This window comes from Salvia splendens, chromosome 10 (genome assembly GCF_004379255.2).
Source record: "Salvia splendens isolate huo1 chromosome 10, SspV2, whole genome shotgun sequence".
NCBI lineage: Eukaryota > Viridiplantae > Streptophyta > Magnoliopsida > Lamiales > Lamiaceae > Salvia > Salvia splendens.
The window spans coordinates 16,476,805-16,492,427 of record NC_056041.1 but is presented as its reverse complement, the minus strand read 5'-3'; the positions used below and the strand labels follow the sequence as shown (position 1 = coordinate 16,492,427).

Sequence of the window (15,623 nt, the reverse complement as noted above, 5' to 3'; positions counted from 1 at the left end):
ATTAAAAATAAAAATAAAAAATAAATTGACTACTCAACTTATTATTAGTGACTAGACATGCCACGAACCGGAACCGTCGGTTCCGGTTTCGAGAAATGTGGAATCAGAACCGAACCGTGAGGCTATTTCACGGTTCCGGTTCGAAAATCGGCGGTTCCGGTTTCGAACCGCCGGTTTTCCGGCGATTTTTTTTACGGTTTTTCACTGTTCTGAATAGCCGGTTTTCAGCGGTTTTTCGCGGTTCCGGTTAGATTTCACGGTTTTCCGACGGTTTTTCACGGTTCCGGCACGGTTTTAGTTCGTAAATTTTGAAACCGAAACCGAACCGCGGTTCAAAATATGGCGGTTCCGAACCAAACCCGAAAACCTTGGACATCTCTATTAGGGACCTTTGGTATTGTGTTTTAATTCAAAATAAGAAAATTTGATAATTTTTGTTTATATGATTATAATAACTACTCGAAATTGAAAATACAATGGATTCCAATAATTTTCAATAGTTAAAGAGCTAACTAGTTTGTTAAACACTTTTACTTCAATAAAGAAATCATTGGATCATACATTCATACCACTCTCTCCCTTTCTCTCCACCAACCACACCACTATATAAAAAGTACAGCAGGCCGCACCACCCCAAACCCAAAATGGCCCTCCCCCTCATCCTCCTCGCCGCCGCCGCCCTCCTCCTTGCCTACAAGCTCTTCAGCCGCCTCCGCTACAAGCTGCCGCCGGGACCCCGCCCGCTCCCGATCGTAGGCAACCTGTACGACATAAAGCCGGTGCTGGTGCGGTGCTTCACGGAGTGGTCGGAGAAGTACGGCCCCATCTTCTCCGTGTACCTCGGGTCCCACCACAGCGTCGTCGTGAACTCGGCCGCCCTGGCCAAGGAGGTGCTCAAGGACAACGACGTCCAGCTCGCCTACCGCAACCGCACGAGGCAGATCAACAAGTTCAGCAAGAACGGCATGGATTTGATCTGGGCCGACTACGGCCCACACTATGTTAAAGTCCGGAAGCTCTGCACCCTCGAGCTCTTCTCCATCAAGCGCCTCGAGGGCCTCCGCCCCATTCGAGAAGACGAGGTCACCGCCATGGTTGAATCCATTTTCAACCACTCTTCCAAGCCTGGTTAGCCCCTCTCTCTGTCTATTCATATGTCTGTTATCTTGTCTAACGAAACGAACGCTACCAGAAAACAAGGGGAAGGCTGTGGTGCTGCGTGACTACTTGGGAATGATGGCCTTCCTGCACATAACAAGGCTAACTTTTGGGAAACGGTTCATAGACTCTGATGGTGTGATTGATGAGCAAGGCCAAGAACTGAAGTACATTCTCAACAACGCAATCACGTTGGGCACCAAGAAGTCGGCTTTCGCGGAGTTCCTCCCTTGGTTCAGCTTCTTGTTCAAGGAGCAGAACGAGGCCCTCGCGGCCCACGACGCCCGCGCCAGTAGCTTCACCAAGAGGATCATGGAGGAGCACACGCTCGCCCGCCAGAAGACCGGCAACACCAAGAACCATTTCGTCGATGCTCTGCTCACGCTTCAGGAGGAGTACGAGCTCAGCGACGACACCGTCACCGGCCTCCTCTGGGTGAGTAGAGTTGTTAATTAGTTAGTCTGTGGTCACATATGAAGAGTAGTAGTATTGATTGGTTTGTGATTTTGGTTGATGCAGGATATGATCTCCGCGGGGATGGACACGGCCACGATCACCGCAGAGTGGGCGGTGGCCGAGCTGGTCCGGAACCCGAGGGTGCAGAGGAAGGTGCAGGAGGAGCTCGACCGCGTGGTTGGCCGGGACCGTGTCATGACAGAGGCGGACATCGCCAACTTGCCGTACTTGCAGTGTGTGACCAAGGAGTGCTATCGGATGCACCCTCCGACGCCGCTGATGCTCCCCCACAAGGCCAGCACGGACGTCAAGATAGGCGGGTACGACGTGCCCAAGGGCACGACCGTGAGCGTGAACGTTTGGGCCATTTCTCGGGATCCGGGCGTGTGGAAGGACCCTCTGGAGTTCAGGCCGGAGCGGTTCCAGGAGGAGGACGTCGACATGAAGGGCACGGACTACCGACTACTGCCGTTCGGCTCCGGGAGGCGGATCTGCCCCGGAGCACAACTTGCGATAAATCTGGTGACGTCGGTGTTGGGCCACATGTTGCACCATTTCACGTGGTCCCCGCCTTCGGGGGTGAGGCCCGAAGATATGGAGATGATGGAGCAACCCGGGACGGTTACTTATATGAGCAAGCCTCTCGAGGCTATTCCCACACCCAGGCTCCCTGCGGAGCTCTACAAGCGTGTGGCCGCTGGAAATGTCTGAGTCTGTCGCATATTGCTTGCTTGTTTTACGTTTTGATTTTATCGTTATAAAGCATGTACCTCTTCAAACAATTAATTGAACTTCAAATTTACGCGAGTGGATATATTGTACTACTCCCTCCGGCCAAATAATAGTACCATTTTCGTCCACTGAAAATAATTTTAGTGATGAATGACACCGAATTATAATGCAAAATTAATAAATAAAAGAGATGAGAGAAAATGTAGTGAAATATTATTGTTTGGTGAAAATGTTACTATCTCATTATAATGACAAACTTTGACTAATTTTGATGTATAATAGCCTGACTGGTTTAGCGCTTATAAAAGGGGAGATCAGCAAAAGTAATTCGAGAAACCAAAATATTGAATTTCCAAATAAAATCTGCATTCTCAACTCAAGAAATGGAAAGAAGAATCGAAATCAATCTATCGATAACTCCTAGAAGTCAAACAGCCCAAGCCGAAACTGACCCAACGATGGAAGAAGAAGAAGAAGAAGTAACACCCCCAGCGGTGGAGGGGGAAGAAGCATTCAAAACCCTACCGATCTCAAAGCAAACGAACGCATCAACACAAGCGTAGCGCACCTGCGTTGGCGTGAGCCACGGATTGTCCCAGCGGCTCATCGTCACGTTCTTCGGCTTTTCCACCTCCTTCTCCAGCACCAGCGCCGCCAGCCTTTTCACGCCGGAGTTCTTGAGATCGCGCCGCCCGTACCTCTCCGCCGCAAGCTCCCTCAGATCCACTGTGTTGGTGTTGAATCCGAACTGGTAGTCCTTCTCGAGCTTCTTCAGATCCGCCTCGATACCGATTCCGACGAACGTGTGCCTAGGGTTCGCGAGGAAGGCAACGAGCGACGGCGGCACGGAGGGGCTGCGGATCAGCTGGAAGATGAGGCAGCGGCGGCCAACGCAGAGCTGGAGGGTGGCGGCGGGGTTGGTGACGTGGCGCTGGAAGGACGGGCGCCACTCGACGTCGAGGCCGACAATGAGGCAGCCGCCGTCAATTTGGCTGCGGTAGACGGCCTCGACTCCGGAAATCCACTGCGAGGCGATGGACGGATCCCAGGTGAGGGTGGTGAAGACGGAGTCGCCGAAGAAGGTGACGTCGTAGGTGTTGTGCGTGTGGTAGGGAAGCTTGTGGTCGACGATGGCGGGCGACGGCGGCGTCGGGTGGTGGTACGCCATTTCCGCCTGTGGAATTGATGTGGAAAGAGAGAACAAATTTGAGTGGAAAGGGTCAAAGGGATCTCTACCGTTGATTAAGGAAAATCTCTGCGCGCTGCTCTTTGGATGAACGAAAAGGATTTATATAAATTATATTAATGACTAAAGATCAATTTTGGTCCTTAACATACTGGGATTTTTTTATTTTGGTCCAAAATATTATCTTTTGAATTATTCGGTCTCTCACAAATAAAAACGGGTCACATTTGGTCCATTTTGGACGATTCCATCAAAAATTTGACGGAAATTCAAAAATTTGACGGAAACATGCCGGCTTCCGACTCCCGGTGTTCTGCCGCTGCTGCTCACCGTCAAGTCGTCGTCTCGCCTCCTCTCCCTCTCCCTCTCCCTCACCCTCGACCCCTCCATTGACCACCTCCCCCTCGCCATCATCGTCGTCCAGGCACCCTCCGCTACGGCTGCTTCCCCACGCCGCAGTTCCACCTCCTCCTCTCAAATCATGGCTGCAGCAACACCGGAAGGCGTCGTCGTCGCTAATTTTGCCGGAGATGAAATCGATCGGATACACCCCCTATTGCGGCACCTGCAATTACTTATTTCTGACTCTTTCGAAAATCGGTCAATTCGTAGTCTCGCCTTCTCTCTCTCTCCCTCACCCTCGACCACCTCGCCCTCGCCGTCGTCCAGGCACCCTCCGCTACGGCTGCCTCCCCCCGCCGCAGTTCCACCTCCTCCTCTCAAATCGTGGTTGCGGCAACACCGGAAGGCTTCTACGGGGGGTTGATTGCTGAGTTGAGCGAGGCGAGGAAGGTGGACGTCGTGGCGGAGGTGGTGAGGGAGATGATGTAAGGAGGGGGTGAGGCTGAAGGGTGAGAAGGTGACGACGGTGGGTGAGGCTGAGGGATGATGGAAGATGGACGTCGTGGCGGAGGTGGTGAGGGAGGTTTGGGTTTAGGGTTTTCGTCAAATTTTTGACGGAACCGTCCAAAATGGATCAAACGTGTCCCGTTTTTATTTGTGAGGGACTGAATAATTCAAAAGAAAATGTTTTGGACCAAAATAAAAAAAATCGCAATATGTTAAGGACCAAAATGAGTCTTTAGTCTACATTAATTTATTGTAATTTTACCAAAGATTATTTTCTTAGTTACTCCTATATAAGATGAAAGATCCTCAATATTTTTATCATAAATATTTCTATTGGAAGCAGTCTTGCATATCAAGAGTTAAAATATTTATGAATTTCAATCGAGATACTAATTGCTATTGGAAGCAGTTTTGCATGTCAAGATACTAAAATTAATGTACATAATTAATTGGACATTTTAGATATTTCAAATTTAACTTAATTCATAAATATTAATTAATTTAACAATAATTAGAGAAGATGATATCTACATAATTATCTACAAAACAAATTGAAAATCATGAGTGAATTTATCATAACTCGTTAAAATCAAACTCTTTTGATATCTTTTAGAATATTGGACCTATTTAAGAAGGAAATAATATACTCCGTACTAACATAAGAGATTTAAATACATTGGTCACTAAATAGGTACTTTAAGCTTAGAGTTTATGGATGAATCAAAACAAAGTAACAAACAAAATAGTCAATGAAGAACTCAAAAGTTATGAGTCAGCGTCCAATATAGGAAATTTATATTGAAAAAATATTGAAGGTTTGGAAAAGGTGGAAAAGTGCACAAAAAAAAGCAAGATAAAAAGACACTACCAATCAAAAGTAATCATCCAAATATAATTTCGTTGAGGACAATAGGAGGCAGGTTTCAGTGATTAAATTGATTAGTATAGTACTAAGTTAAAAGGATGGCAATAGATTCGAACAAAATATGAAAAATTCAAAATTAGAAACACATTATAGAACACGAGAGTTCAGTTGGGATCATCAAAGATCCATTCCCTGAACACCATCTGCAAAAACTGACTATGGATAAAAACACAACAAATTTATTCAAATCACACTCCCACAAACCAAACTTGAGTAAAAGCTATGCAATAACAATCTATGTCTGAACACTGATCAACTGACTTATTACAAAGGCTTTGTCCAAGATGAAAAGCCTTCGATACTAAACACAGTTGATGTTCGATCGATACGATAAAGACAAGAACAAAGATAATTGAAACAAGGAAGAAAACAAACAAGCTAAACACAAGCTCTAATAGAAAGGATGGCTATCTTGCCATATCCCTTTTCCCTCACAAACACTACCAATTTTGTTATCTACATTATATCCAATGTCATCTATGGTGTTAGTAGACCATATACACAGTTATCCAATGCTACATACAGGTGGGGTCGCGGTTTTATACACCTCATTTTTTTTACGTTCTTAGAAGGCACAAGAAGTTCTTAACCTGTGTCTGGCCAAGCCCATGGACGTTTTCTCCTTGAAGGCCTCAGGAAGGAGCTGTTGGAATGCCTCCAGGAATGAATGCCATTCCTCGTTGCCCATGTCCGCAAAGGAAATGCTTTGGCTGTTAGAGTTGTATGGTGCAGGGGAGCTCAGACTCCTCATCAAACCACCTATATACATAACATACATATATGCACGCATTCATTTCAGAATATTTCAAAATATGAGTTTTTGATGAGGAGTTTGTCACCTGCTTTGTGGCGGTTCTTGAAAACACGAGGAATGAGCACTTCATCAGCTTCTGCATTGTGGTGATCCTCATCGATGAGTCCCATGTTCAAGCCAGCCTTAGCAGCAACACATAAGTTCTCCAAAGAGCTGCAATGTTCTTTCCCACCAAGTATTTCTCGGGTCATCATCTCACCTATGTCGACAAGGCATAAACCGTAGGCCGCTGCTTTCTTCAAGAATATCGTGCAGAGGATGAGAACACGAATGGCGGACTCCCTGATTGATGGGACGTGGGTCCTTAGCAGCTCTGCGTCTTTAAAGGGGTCGAGGCTGGAGATGTAATCAGCTTCAGCCTCCGAGAAAGGCAGGGAAGCCTGAGGCCAGTGCTGCCACTCGAAATAAGGATTGTCAAGGCACTCAGGCAAGCAGAAGCCATGATCTATGGGGACCAGTTCAGCTTTTCCTAGGCCATAACTCTCGTTTTCTTGCCTCACGAGAAGGTTCCCTGCGTGCCTGTCGAGATTCATCAGCCTTATGTCTAGAATGCCAATGTGATGAACACAAGTGGCTGAGAAGCTAGAAGGGCCCAAGTCTCCAGCGTCAGAGTCGTGATTGATGAAGCGCTGGAGGGATGCTATCTTGTAACTCGGATTTGAACCTGAATCTGAGCCAGACTTGAGTAGACCGAAGTTGAAATGCGAGAGTTTAACCAATGCAGTTGGAGGGACACAGGAGAAACCACCATGGTCAAGGAGATAAGCAGCGGATTCACGAGCACCGGTCTCACCAATCCTGATAGAGCTTTTCATTCCCGGTTGCCCTAACATTCGTCCACCAAAGCCTTTCGGATTGTTGATCGCTAGAGGCTCCTCATCAACCGGCTTTGCAACAGCTATAGTGCCACCATTCCGAGCATGTAAGAAGTAGGCACCACCAAGGCCACTCGGAGCTCTCTCTAGTTCAACACCAGTGGACATCGCCATGGCAACCTCAACAACGAGGGCATTCACTTGGGGCAGGGCGTGCCCCACAATGATCTCAATCCTCGGGCTCGCTGAGAAATCATCCTCTGCATTGGAGGAATTGTGGGAGAGGCATGGCGTGGAGGAGCTCCTGTGGATGCAAGAGAAGTTGAACTTGGATTGACTCAACTCGAGCATTTTGCAGTCAAGGTGAGGATGGCATCGTGGAGGGCAGGCTAACGGCTTGAATCCATGAACTTGATTAACAGCTGCAGCCATCTCAGGGAGGGTCTCAAATAATCACTACAACGCATACTAAAGGGCTGCTTGTTTGCAAAATTCTCTCTAGAGGATTAGTCTGCTTAGGAGATTAGACATCACATTTCTGCAACAAAGGATACATACGATAAGAGGTATCATCACCTTCATCTATATCAAAGAGTGCAGCAACGGTATGAAAGAGGAAGAAGCATCAAACTTACCCAAGGTTTTCAAAAAAGAGGCGGTTAGATTCAAGAACAAGAAAAAGAAATGTGCGCTAATCTCCGTAGACCTACAAATTAAACAAACACAATTAAGCACACATTATGATTGATCTAAGGTATTTTGTAAGAACGGCTTCTAGTGTTGAGGCTTTGAATAAACAGAAATTCAAACTGATCATCAATGAACAAGGAATTATAGATTGATTTGCAGTGTTTCATCAAAACCTACCGTCGAAATAAAGCTCTCGCTCGCCCCTCCGCTTAGAAGTCGCCAAATTTGACTGCACAGAAAAGATAAAAATGCAATACATGTAAATTTTTGATACACAAAAATCATTCCGATTTCAATGTTAGAGATTTGATAATGTTATAAAATGTGAGAACCAATTTGACATGTTTTATCGTTTTACATCGGTTAATTGGATCAAAAAGTTCATATATACTTATAGAAACAACAAAATCTCGAAAACGAATGCAGAAATAGTGCAGAGATTGACATAATCAGGGAAAAAAAATCAGGCAAAATTGATAAATTCTACGAAAATCGATAAAATGAACATCATTATCACGTTGTTTGTAGCAATTGAGAAACAATGAGATCGAAATGTGGCGCAATATGAATTGGAAAGAGAGAGAGAGAGAGAGAGAGGGAAGGGAGAGACTCTGAACACCGGCGAAGCGTTCAGGAAGATGAAACGGCAACGGAAGAGCGCGGGAACGGATTATTCCGTCAAGTGAAAGAAATCCTCGTGGAGATAGAATAGAGAAATGATGCCTTCCTTTATTTCTCTCTAAAATTGGGACAAATTTCTCTGTTTTCTTTCTCACTTCCCCACCACCGCTCCGATGTTTTTGCAGAAATGGTGCAACGGCTTTTTTTGAACAACATCGTATTTAATCGCTTCAATAATTTTAATGTTTTCTCTAATTAATTACTCCTATTTTTATTTTTTGACTTGACGTTTTTACGTCGTTATTTTGTTTGGGTGGCAATATTCAAACCAAATTGCCCATGCAAAAATAAATACTCCCTCCGTCCCATCTCATGTGATGGATTTCTTTTCTGCACGGGAATTAAGAAAATGATATGTATTGAGTTAAAGTGGAGAGAGTAAAGTATGCGATAGGAAAACAGTAAGAGAGATAAAGATAGAATAAAATAAGAACGACAAAATAAAGTAAGAGATGATTGAAGTTTTGTTTTTAGGCAAAAAATGAAATCAATCATTTGAGATGAGACAACCCAAAATGGAAAGTTGATGATTTGAGGTGGAACGGTGGGAGTATTATGCTATCTTTAAAAATAAAATCAAAGATACTTCACCGAGAATGAAAACGTACATAATTCACTAATCAGATTTTATGGACAAGAAAAATAGAAGATGATTGTGTGTGAATATTGAAGAATATTGTCCTATAAAATGAAAGTGATACAACTTATATTCTGAAAGGATCATTTATTATATAGTTAAATTTTTTAAATAATAGTTCATTGTAATTATATTATCATCTATTAATAAACATAGTTTGATTTTACTTGCTATGAGTGTAGGAGCAAAATCAATCTTTATATGTATAATACATAAAATCAGAATTTCAACGGTCACTTTTCCCCACTAAATTTTGTCTTATAATTTTCAAAAGCAAATCAAGCTATGACTGCTGCTGCTTTTGGAGTTGCTCCTTTTAACTGACCACCACCATTTGCAGGCTGTTGCTTTACCGCCTCCTTGCTCAGTTTCGCCTCCTGCACCTCGTCGTCCTGAGAAGAAGGGCACGAGCGTCCGCTGCTGCGGATGAGATCCTTGATGGATGATACAAGCTCTTTATCCTTCTTCAAGGACTCCACTGTGACGTGTACTCCTGATCGAGACACAGCCTATGGTAAGAAACTAGACAACGTATATATGATCAAGAAGCAGATGCATAGATCGTTGCAGATTTCAAGATATAAGACATAATAACGAGAGAAAGAGAGTTCATAGGCATCTATTCTTGCAGGTTGAGACATACTGAATCGCCAATAGTGTTTTGGATTCGTGGGGTCGTTTATCGTCTCCTCAACAGCAGGGCGCGTCGTGTATTCTTCTTTCAGCGCTAGCAAATCCTGATCAAAACGAATATCAAGATTTACTGGGTACGCCTTATATACCGCTTTTGGGCAACCTTCTCAAAAACTAAGAGATCCATTCGAGGAACACGGGGACTAGTTGAAGTAATGAGCCTCCTGGGAGGCTCATTACTTCAATGGAGATAATGAAAAATCGTTTTACTTTTTTAGTCGTGTGTTCAAAATACAGAAGAAAGGCGATCATGAGTTCAAATCCCAACCAAAAATATCAAATCTCATTTCGTGAGTTTAAAACACATGAACAAGATCATGTGTTCAAATCACATCAAAACTATCATGTCTCGTATTAGAGTGTCCACCACAGCTATTTGAAATACCTGAAGCGGAAAAATCGCCCACATGGATGGGGATTCAACGTGCTGCCGCAAAATGAAGTGAGCGATCTCTGGAGTGCACCTGTCGGGTGGGAGCATGTCGGAGCCCAGCATCGCCTTGAAAAATTTGCGCCTTCGCTCTTCATCTTCTTCCCACCAAGCACGGAGAGTCGAGCAGTCGTGGCACGATGGAGCACATACCTGAACGGCAACAGAAAACCATTTTATTCCGATCCTATTACTACTACTCTTCAAGGCCACAAACATAGCCATCGCTTCGATTCATATCAAACTTATGCACAAGAAAAATAGTTTTGGAACAGGTTGTTACTGTCATATAGCTATATTGCGAGGGGATGCCGAATTCTAGCTCGGGCTCATTGGGCATGCGTTGTATGCGCAGTCCAATCAAACCTAATTCTTGCATCACCTGCATCAAAGAATAAATCGAGATTTTAAGCATATTGTAAAGTTCGGTACACAAAAAAGCGTATCATGTTTTGTAAAGAGATTTGGTACAAAATCATACAGGGTGCACACAAGAAGGAATTAAGCCGAGATCTTCGCCACAAGCCAGCATATCGGATGAGTTCAACAGAGCCGGTAATGTCTTGAGCGCATTTTGACGCCACAGGTCCTCTTGCCTCTGGAAATAGTAATCGTAATATAGTCTTTTCAGCACATTCGGGCTGCGAAAATGTGGCAGCTAGTCAGAGATAATCGATTGTGACCGGAAAAAGAAAATAAATGATGAAATGTTTTTTCCAGTACAAATACAGCATCTACCTGTGCTGGTCTAAACTAGTAAAGCTCAACGTGTCTTCAAGGTTGAAACGGGGATAAAACATCTTGGGATCTTCGGGATCTCTGAGGAGGACGACATTCTGCAATAGTATTCAAAGATATTATAATATCCCTTCTCAAGCTAGTACCAGTTTTTGCTTCACTTTCAGCATGGATGGAGAAAGAGAGCATTCCATTTCCATTATTCCATATACTTGCCTGAATAAGATCAAAGAGGCTGCGGCGAAGTTTATCTTCACTATCCAAAAAGATTGATCTTTCCAAGCACGACTTCAGCTTGGCCGCAATTTTCTTTTCGGTATTGCTGTCCTCCTTGAACTGCATTGATCACGTGGAGTAGAATCAAAGCTTTTGAGCTGAGTAATCAAAAGATAAGAAACGTGTATGTGCTCTCGACTATATATCACACCTCATAATGGTCCTTCTGATATTCGTTTAAGAAATTGGAAGCAACTACAGTCCACAAAGCTCCAAACTTCTCCTGAAATAAAATCGTGTGGATGCAATATTATACGTAAATGAAAATGCATTAGTAACTATATGCTACAAAGCCGAAGCGAGACTTCAACCTGTAACAGTGATTGTGTAATGTATGGGCGGCTCAAACGATTAAAGTCCCATATTCCTTCCTTTTCGAGTTCTTCCTACAATAAGAATCAGTGAAGTGTGTGAATGAAAAGCCTAAAATATAGGCAAAACTATTGATTACAAAGGTTGAAATTTAAGATATATGCCTGGCTAAGAGGAATAGATGGTCGGAACTTTCCACAGAGACCCGTCATGGAATGATCCGGTAGCTCCCAGATTCTGAAGAAGCCAAGAATGTGATCGATCCTGTATGCCGTGAAGTACTTAGCCATCTGCTAACAAAGACAGAAAACATGTTATTACAAACTCAAACCACATATGAAGAGGGATGAGTATGATTAGAAGAAATCGAGCATGGGACCTGTGATAAACGACCACGCCACCAACCATAGTTGTCCTTGGACATTTCTTCCCAATTATAAGTTGGAAAGCCCCAATTTTGTCCGTTTTTATCAAAATAATCTGGTGGAGCGCCGGTCGAGGTGTTCATGCGAAAGAGAGTTGGATATACCCAAGTATCTACGCTGTTGCGGTCAACTCCAATCGGGAGATCTCCTTTTAATACTACTCCTTTCTTTCTCGCATATTCAGCAGCTTCCGATAACTATTAACACAAAAACAACCCTAATTGGTCGTTGGCAGTTCAGATTGAAGACAAACGCTTTGAAAACTGAAATTTAATACATACTTGTTTGTGTAGATGGAATTGGATGTAGTAATGAAAGCCAATTATATCATAGTGCAAGCTTTCTTTGGAGACTAGTTTCTCAAGCTGAAAATAAAGGGAAAATGGTTGGCACAACTGAGGTTGGCATCAGAATAGTTTATCTAAGTAAACGAAATATCCCGTCACCTTGTCTTTAGAAAAATTAGAAAAACGACCCCACTGACTGTGATCCGATGTTTCAAAAAAGTCCCTCAGAAAACAGAATGCCGCATAGGGTTTCAACCATTCCTATCATCCAAGAAAATTAGAATTTAGAATCATAAAAAGTGTTAAAGCGTAAACTTGGTAAAGATATAGTAACCTGGTTCTCAGAAAAATAATTCTGGAATTCATCCGAATCAAGTATAGTTTCCTTCTCCATAGCATAAATCTTCTTGGCAATCGAAATTTTTGCAGCCATGGTAGCGTCGTAATCGACATCCTGCAAAAGCAAATATGAAATGTTGGAATCATGGGTTGTAAGCATGCTTCCAGTCCAACTTTATCAATTTAGCAATCTTAAAACAACGAACAATGCATATGATATCATGGTGGAAATAGCAGATACATACGTTAACACATATGTTACGAGTAAAAGAAATAGTGGTACCTTTTTATCAAGGTCTTTTCTCGTCTGCTCTATCTCTTGCTGAATGGGGCGAGAAAAGTAAAACATGGTTAAAGGGGAAGTTTACATTATTTCCACGAAAAGCATGCACCTGTGGCTCAGTGATACTTTACTAGTACTTATAATCGGCATATACAAGACCTTACCTTGATATCCTCTGAAAGATTTTCTGAAAGGGCCTGCACTCTTAGGTATAACGGATGTAATGCAAATACCGAGAGAGAGCTACAAGCCAGAAGGTTCAAGCATTAATTTAAAATGGTTGAATACGTGATGTATATAGTTGCAAAATATTTCCTTAAATATGGCATGTTTGTTTACCTGTAGGGGTACGAGTCCCACCACATTCCGTGTACAGAGGTATCATTAATTGGCAATAGCTGAACCAAATGGAAGCCCGAGTCGACTGACCAGTCGACTAGTAACTTCAGATCAAGAAACTCCCCGACTCCCAAATCAGCCTCTGATCGCAGGGAAAACATGGGGATAGCTACTCCGGCACCCCTCCAAGGCATATCCTGACAACACAATCAGGTTACTTTGATATTAAGGGTTCAAATTAACAACGATAAAACAAACATGTATGACTAACTCTGATTTGGGCATCTGAAAGGATAATGTAGTTGGGTTGACTGGCTGAGAAATTGACAGAGAGTTCTCTATTAGCACCAATTTCCAGAGCAAGTTTTTTAGTTTTGCCGTATTTGCAATATCTATATGTGAGCATTGTTAAGGAGACAGAGATATAGGGGATAGAGACATATATATTAGTAGTTACGAGAATCTAATAAATCAATTCCTCGTGCCTACAGCAGACACATGAAGGATATTTTACGGGAAATTCATCCTTCTTTATTACAGATTCAGCCACCCATACTGATTCATCGGCATAACTGAGTTTGAGGGCACCATCAGTCTTCCACTGCCCCAGCTTTGAAGGACTACCAATCACATATACCTACAGATATTCATACAAGAATTCATGTATTAAACTCGAGATTCAACAAATCCCAGTGTTAAAATTGATCGGGCCTAAACGGGATTTGGAAAATAAGGACTCACCGATGTGTCAGCTTCAATATTCGGGCAGCAAATTCGGAATTGCACGACAACTGAATCTGTTCAACACATTAGTATGTCAGATTAGTATCTCTATGATGAAATGAAATGATACCCAAAGATAAACATAAGTCCTTTACCTTCATTATCCGACACATTCTGAACTGATTCGAGGGGTCTCTCAATTTTCAGACTACCACTGCTTCGAAATATGACATTTTTAAATGCACTTCTTAAAACTAGATCATCAGAACCAGTCTGCAGTTAGAATACAGAAAAATTCAGTTAGCAGATTCTGATTATTGAAAATATGGCCGGCCAGAGAATAGTTTGACAAAATACACGTCTAATTTAGGACAAGCTGACCATTGTAGCATAACTAATCAATCCAAAAGAAATGTCACCAATCAATTGCTAAATCAAGAACTCCAACAAAAGGTAGAACCAAAACACATGAGCAGTATACAAGACACAAGCGTAAAGAAAGATATCCACAACTTATGTGGTGATAGGAAAAAACTGAAAAATTAGTCACCTGCCATAGATCATGAAGCTCAAGCAACTGCCCGTGTTGAGCACTATCAGGCAATGACATTTTTCTCTTCTTACCCGCCTCCCATCTAATCACGTTTTTCTTATCATCCACCACATAGTAGCTGTACTCGCAAGTAAAACCAGCCGGGACAGAGAGACTACCAGACCATATTAGCTCATCCCCGTGATGAGCAGGCGACAGAAGAAGGCCTTTCTTCACGTCCCACGAGCCAAGGACACGTTCAGAGCCACACACAAGTATCTGCTGCCCCCAGTGGGTGAAGTATGGTATTCTGAAGCTAATAATCACCGAATTTGACGGCTTTCCCCCGATAAACAGACTCAGGTTTGACATTTCTTTGACAAGATTTCAACTGCAACAGGATGCAGATGGGGTTAATTGGTAACAAAAGCTACAAGTAATTTGGCTTTCTGCCTCAAATTATGAGTTCATTTACACAACACAGTTACAAGTGTGGCTTTGAAATGCTAATAGATCTCACTTTTCAAGCTCAAAGCCATTTTAAACAGCTCAATAATTTTAAGAGTTGTGTAATCAAATAATGTAAACTACTAAGATGGCAAAAGGCAATTGCGAAACACACAAATTTGTTCTTTTCGAATTCAATATTCCTAATTCATGAGAAGTGTGAGAACATTGCTATAGACAAACAGCACGATATCGGCATCTAGACTAAAAAATCAAGAAAGTTGAAAAGGTGGAATTTTAAAGAAAAAAGTTGGTGAGACTTGAGAGTGATCACATACCACTCAAACTGTTAAATTCTTTAACTGACCCAGAAAATATACCACAGTTTCTGATAATTAAAAAAAACACCACTAAAGTGCACAACAGCACACATAAAGAATCAAGAACGAATCCAAGCATGATGATTTTTGCTCATATTGAATAAAATCAAGAACGCACCTTTTTCCTTGCTACCAATGCGAGATAAGAGAATGGAGGAAGAAGAAGGCGGTGGGTCTCTTGGTGTATCTTGAAATAGTGAAAAGAGCGAGTGATATAGTATATATTTATTGCATTTTTGTGCAGGAACTATTTTTTTATAGGGTTGCGATGGAGATAGACAGAGATGAGATATTTTGCCATGTGAAGCAAAATATAATTAAAAACCTCTACCTCTCAAGTTGTTAAACTGAGAATTGAGGTGACACTCGAGTGAAAGAATTCACAAGCATGATTTAATTCCTGTTTACATTTTAATAATCCCACTTTGCTCAATCAAAATTCTGCGTTTTGACTCGGACCCTTTTAAGTTTTACCC

The 15,623-nt window shown here is 42.6% G+C and overlaps 4 protein-coding genes across 4 annotated transcripts; 1 reads left to right on the top strand and 3 right to left on the bottom strand.

Annotated features, from left to right (window-relative positions):
* Positions 1–542: 542 nt before the first annotated feature.
* LOC121751565 (cytochrome P450 98A2-like) lies at positions 543–2,438 on the top strand. The gene is made up of 3 exons (XM_042146320.1): positions 543–1,128; positions 1,193–1,593; positions 1,678–2,438. The coding sequence occupies exons 1-3, from the start codon at positions 645–647 to the stop codon at positions 2,323–2,325; spliced, it is 1,533 nt and encodes a 510-aa protein (XP_042002254.1). The 5' UTR covers positions 543–644; the 3' UTR covers positions 2,326–2,438.
* A 130-nt stretch (positions 2,439–2,568) lies between these two features.
* Positions 2,569–4,291, bottom strand: LOC121751567 (Werner Syndrome-like exonuclease). Its single transcript, XM_042146321.1, has one exon. The coding sequence runs from the start codon at positions 3,512–3,514 to the stop codon at positions 2,774–2,776; it is 741 nt and encodes a 246-aa protein (XP_042002255.1). The 5' UTR covers positions 3,515–4,291; the 3' UTR covers positions 2,569–2,773.
* Positions 4,292–5,465: 1,174 nt separating this feature from the next.
* Positions 5,466–8,422, bottom strand: LOC121750478 (phosphatidylinositol 4-kinase gamma 8-like). Its single transcript, XM_042145013.1, has 5 exons — positions 8,236–8,422; positions 7,803–7,854; positions 7,571–7,641; positions 6,146–7,473; positions 5,466–6,065 (listed from the first exon to the last, which is right to left on the bottom strand). Exons 4-5 carry the CDS (start codon positions 7,365–7,367, stop codon positions 5,872–5,874), a joined length of 1,416 nt encoding a protein of 471 aa, XP_042000947.1. The 5' UTR covers positions 7,368–7,473; positions 7,571–7,641; positions 7,803–7,854; positions 8,236–8,422; the 3' UTR covers positions 5,466–5,871.
* Positions 8,423–9,086: 664 nt separating this feature from the next.
* Positions 9,087–15,623, bottom strand: LOC121752360 (4-alpha-glucanotransferase DPE2-like). Its single transcript, XM_042147385.1, has 23 exons — positions 15,266–15,623; positions 14,339–14,711; positions 13,944–14,061; positions 13,807–13,862; positions 13,575–13,702; positions 13,337–13,463; positions 13,066–13,262; positions 12,891–12,969; positions 12,727–12,765; positions 12,439–12,558; positions 12,264–12,365; positions 12,099–12,182; positions 11,772–12,014; positions 11,557–11,682; positions 11,392–11,466; positions 11,232–11,303; positions 11,021–11,140; positions 10,805–10,902; positions 10,548–10,707; positions 10,350–10,448; positions 10,022–10,219; positions 9,587–9,680; positions 9,087–9,436 (listed from the first exon to the last, which is right to left on the bottom strand). The coding sequence occupies exons 2-23, from the start codon at positions 14,690–14,692 to the stop codon at positions 9,222–9,224; spliced, it is 2,904 nt and encodes a 967-aa protein (XP_042003319.1). The 5' UTR covers positions 14,693–14,711; positions 15,266–15,623; the 3' UTR covers positions 9,087–9,221.

Coding starts and splice junctions, on each gene's coding strand:
- LOC121751565 (XM_042146320.1), top strand. CDS start 645: ATGGCCCTCCCCCTCATCCTCCTCGCCGCCGCCGCCCTCCTCCTTGCC. Junction 1,129..1,192: donor CAACCACTCTTCCAAGCCTG/GTTAGCCCCTCT, acceptor GAACGCTACCAG/AAAACAAGGGGAAGGCTGTG. Junction 1,594..1,677: donor CCGTCACCGGCCTCCTCTGG/GTGAGTAGAGTT, acceptor TGGTTGATGCAG/GATATGATCTCCGCGGGGAT.
- LOC121751567 (XM_042146321.1), bottom strand. CDS start 3,514: ATGGCGTACCACCACCCGACGCCGCCGTCGCCCGCCATCGTCGACCAC.
- LOC121750478 (XM_042145013.1), bottom strand. CDS start 7,367: ATGGCTGCAGCTGTTAATCAAGTTCATGGATTCAAGCCGTTAGCCTGC. Junction 6,066..6,145: donor CAAGAACCGCCACAAAGCAG/GTGACAAACTCC, acceptor TTATGTATATAG/GTGGTTTGATGAGGAGTCTG.
- LOC121752360 (XM_042147385.1), bottom strand. CDS start 14,692: ATGTCAAACCTGAGTCTGTTTATCGGGGGAAAGCCGTCAAATTCGGTG. Junction 13,703..13,806: donor ATATTGAAGCTGACACATCG/GTGAGTCCTTAT, acceptor GAATATCTGTAG/GTATATGTGATTGGTAGTCC. Junction 9,437..9,586: donor AAAACACTATTGGCGATTCA/GTATGTCTCAAC, acceptor TGTCTCGATCAG/GAGTACACGTCACAGTGGAG.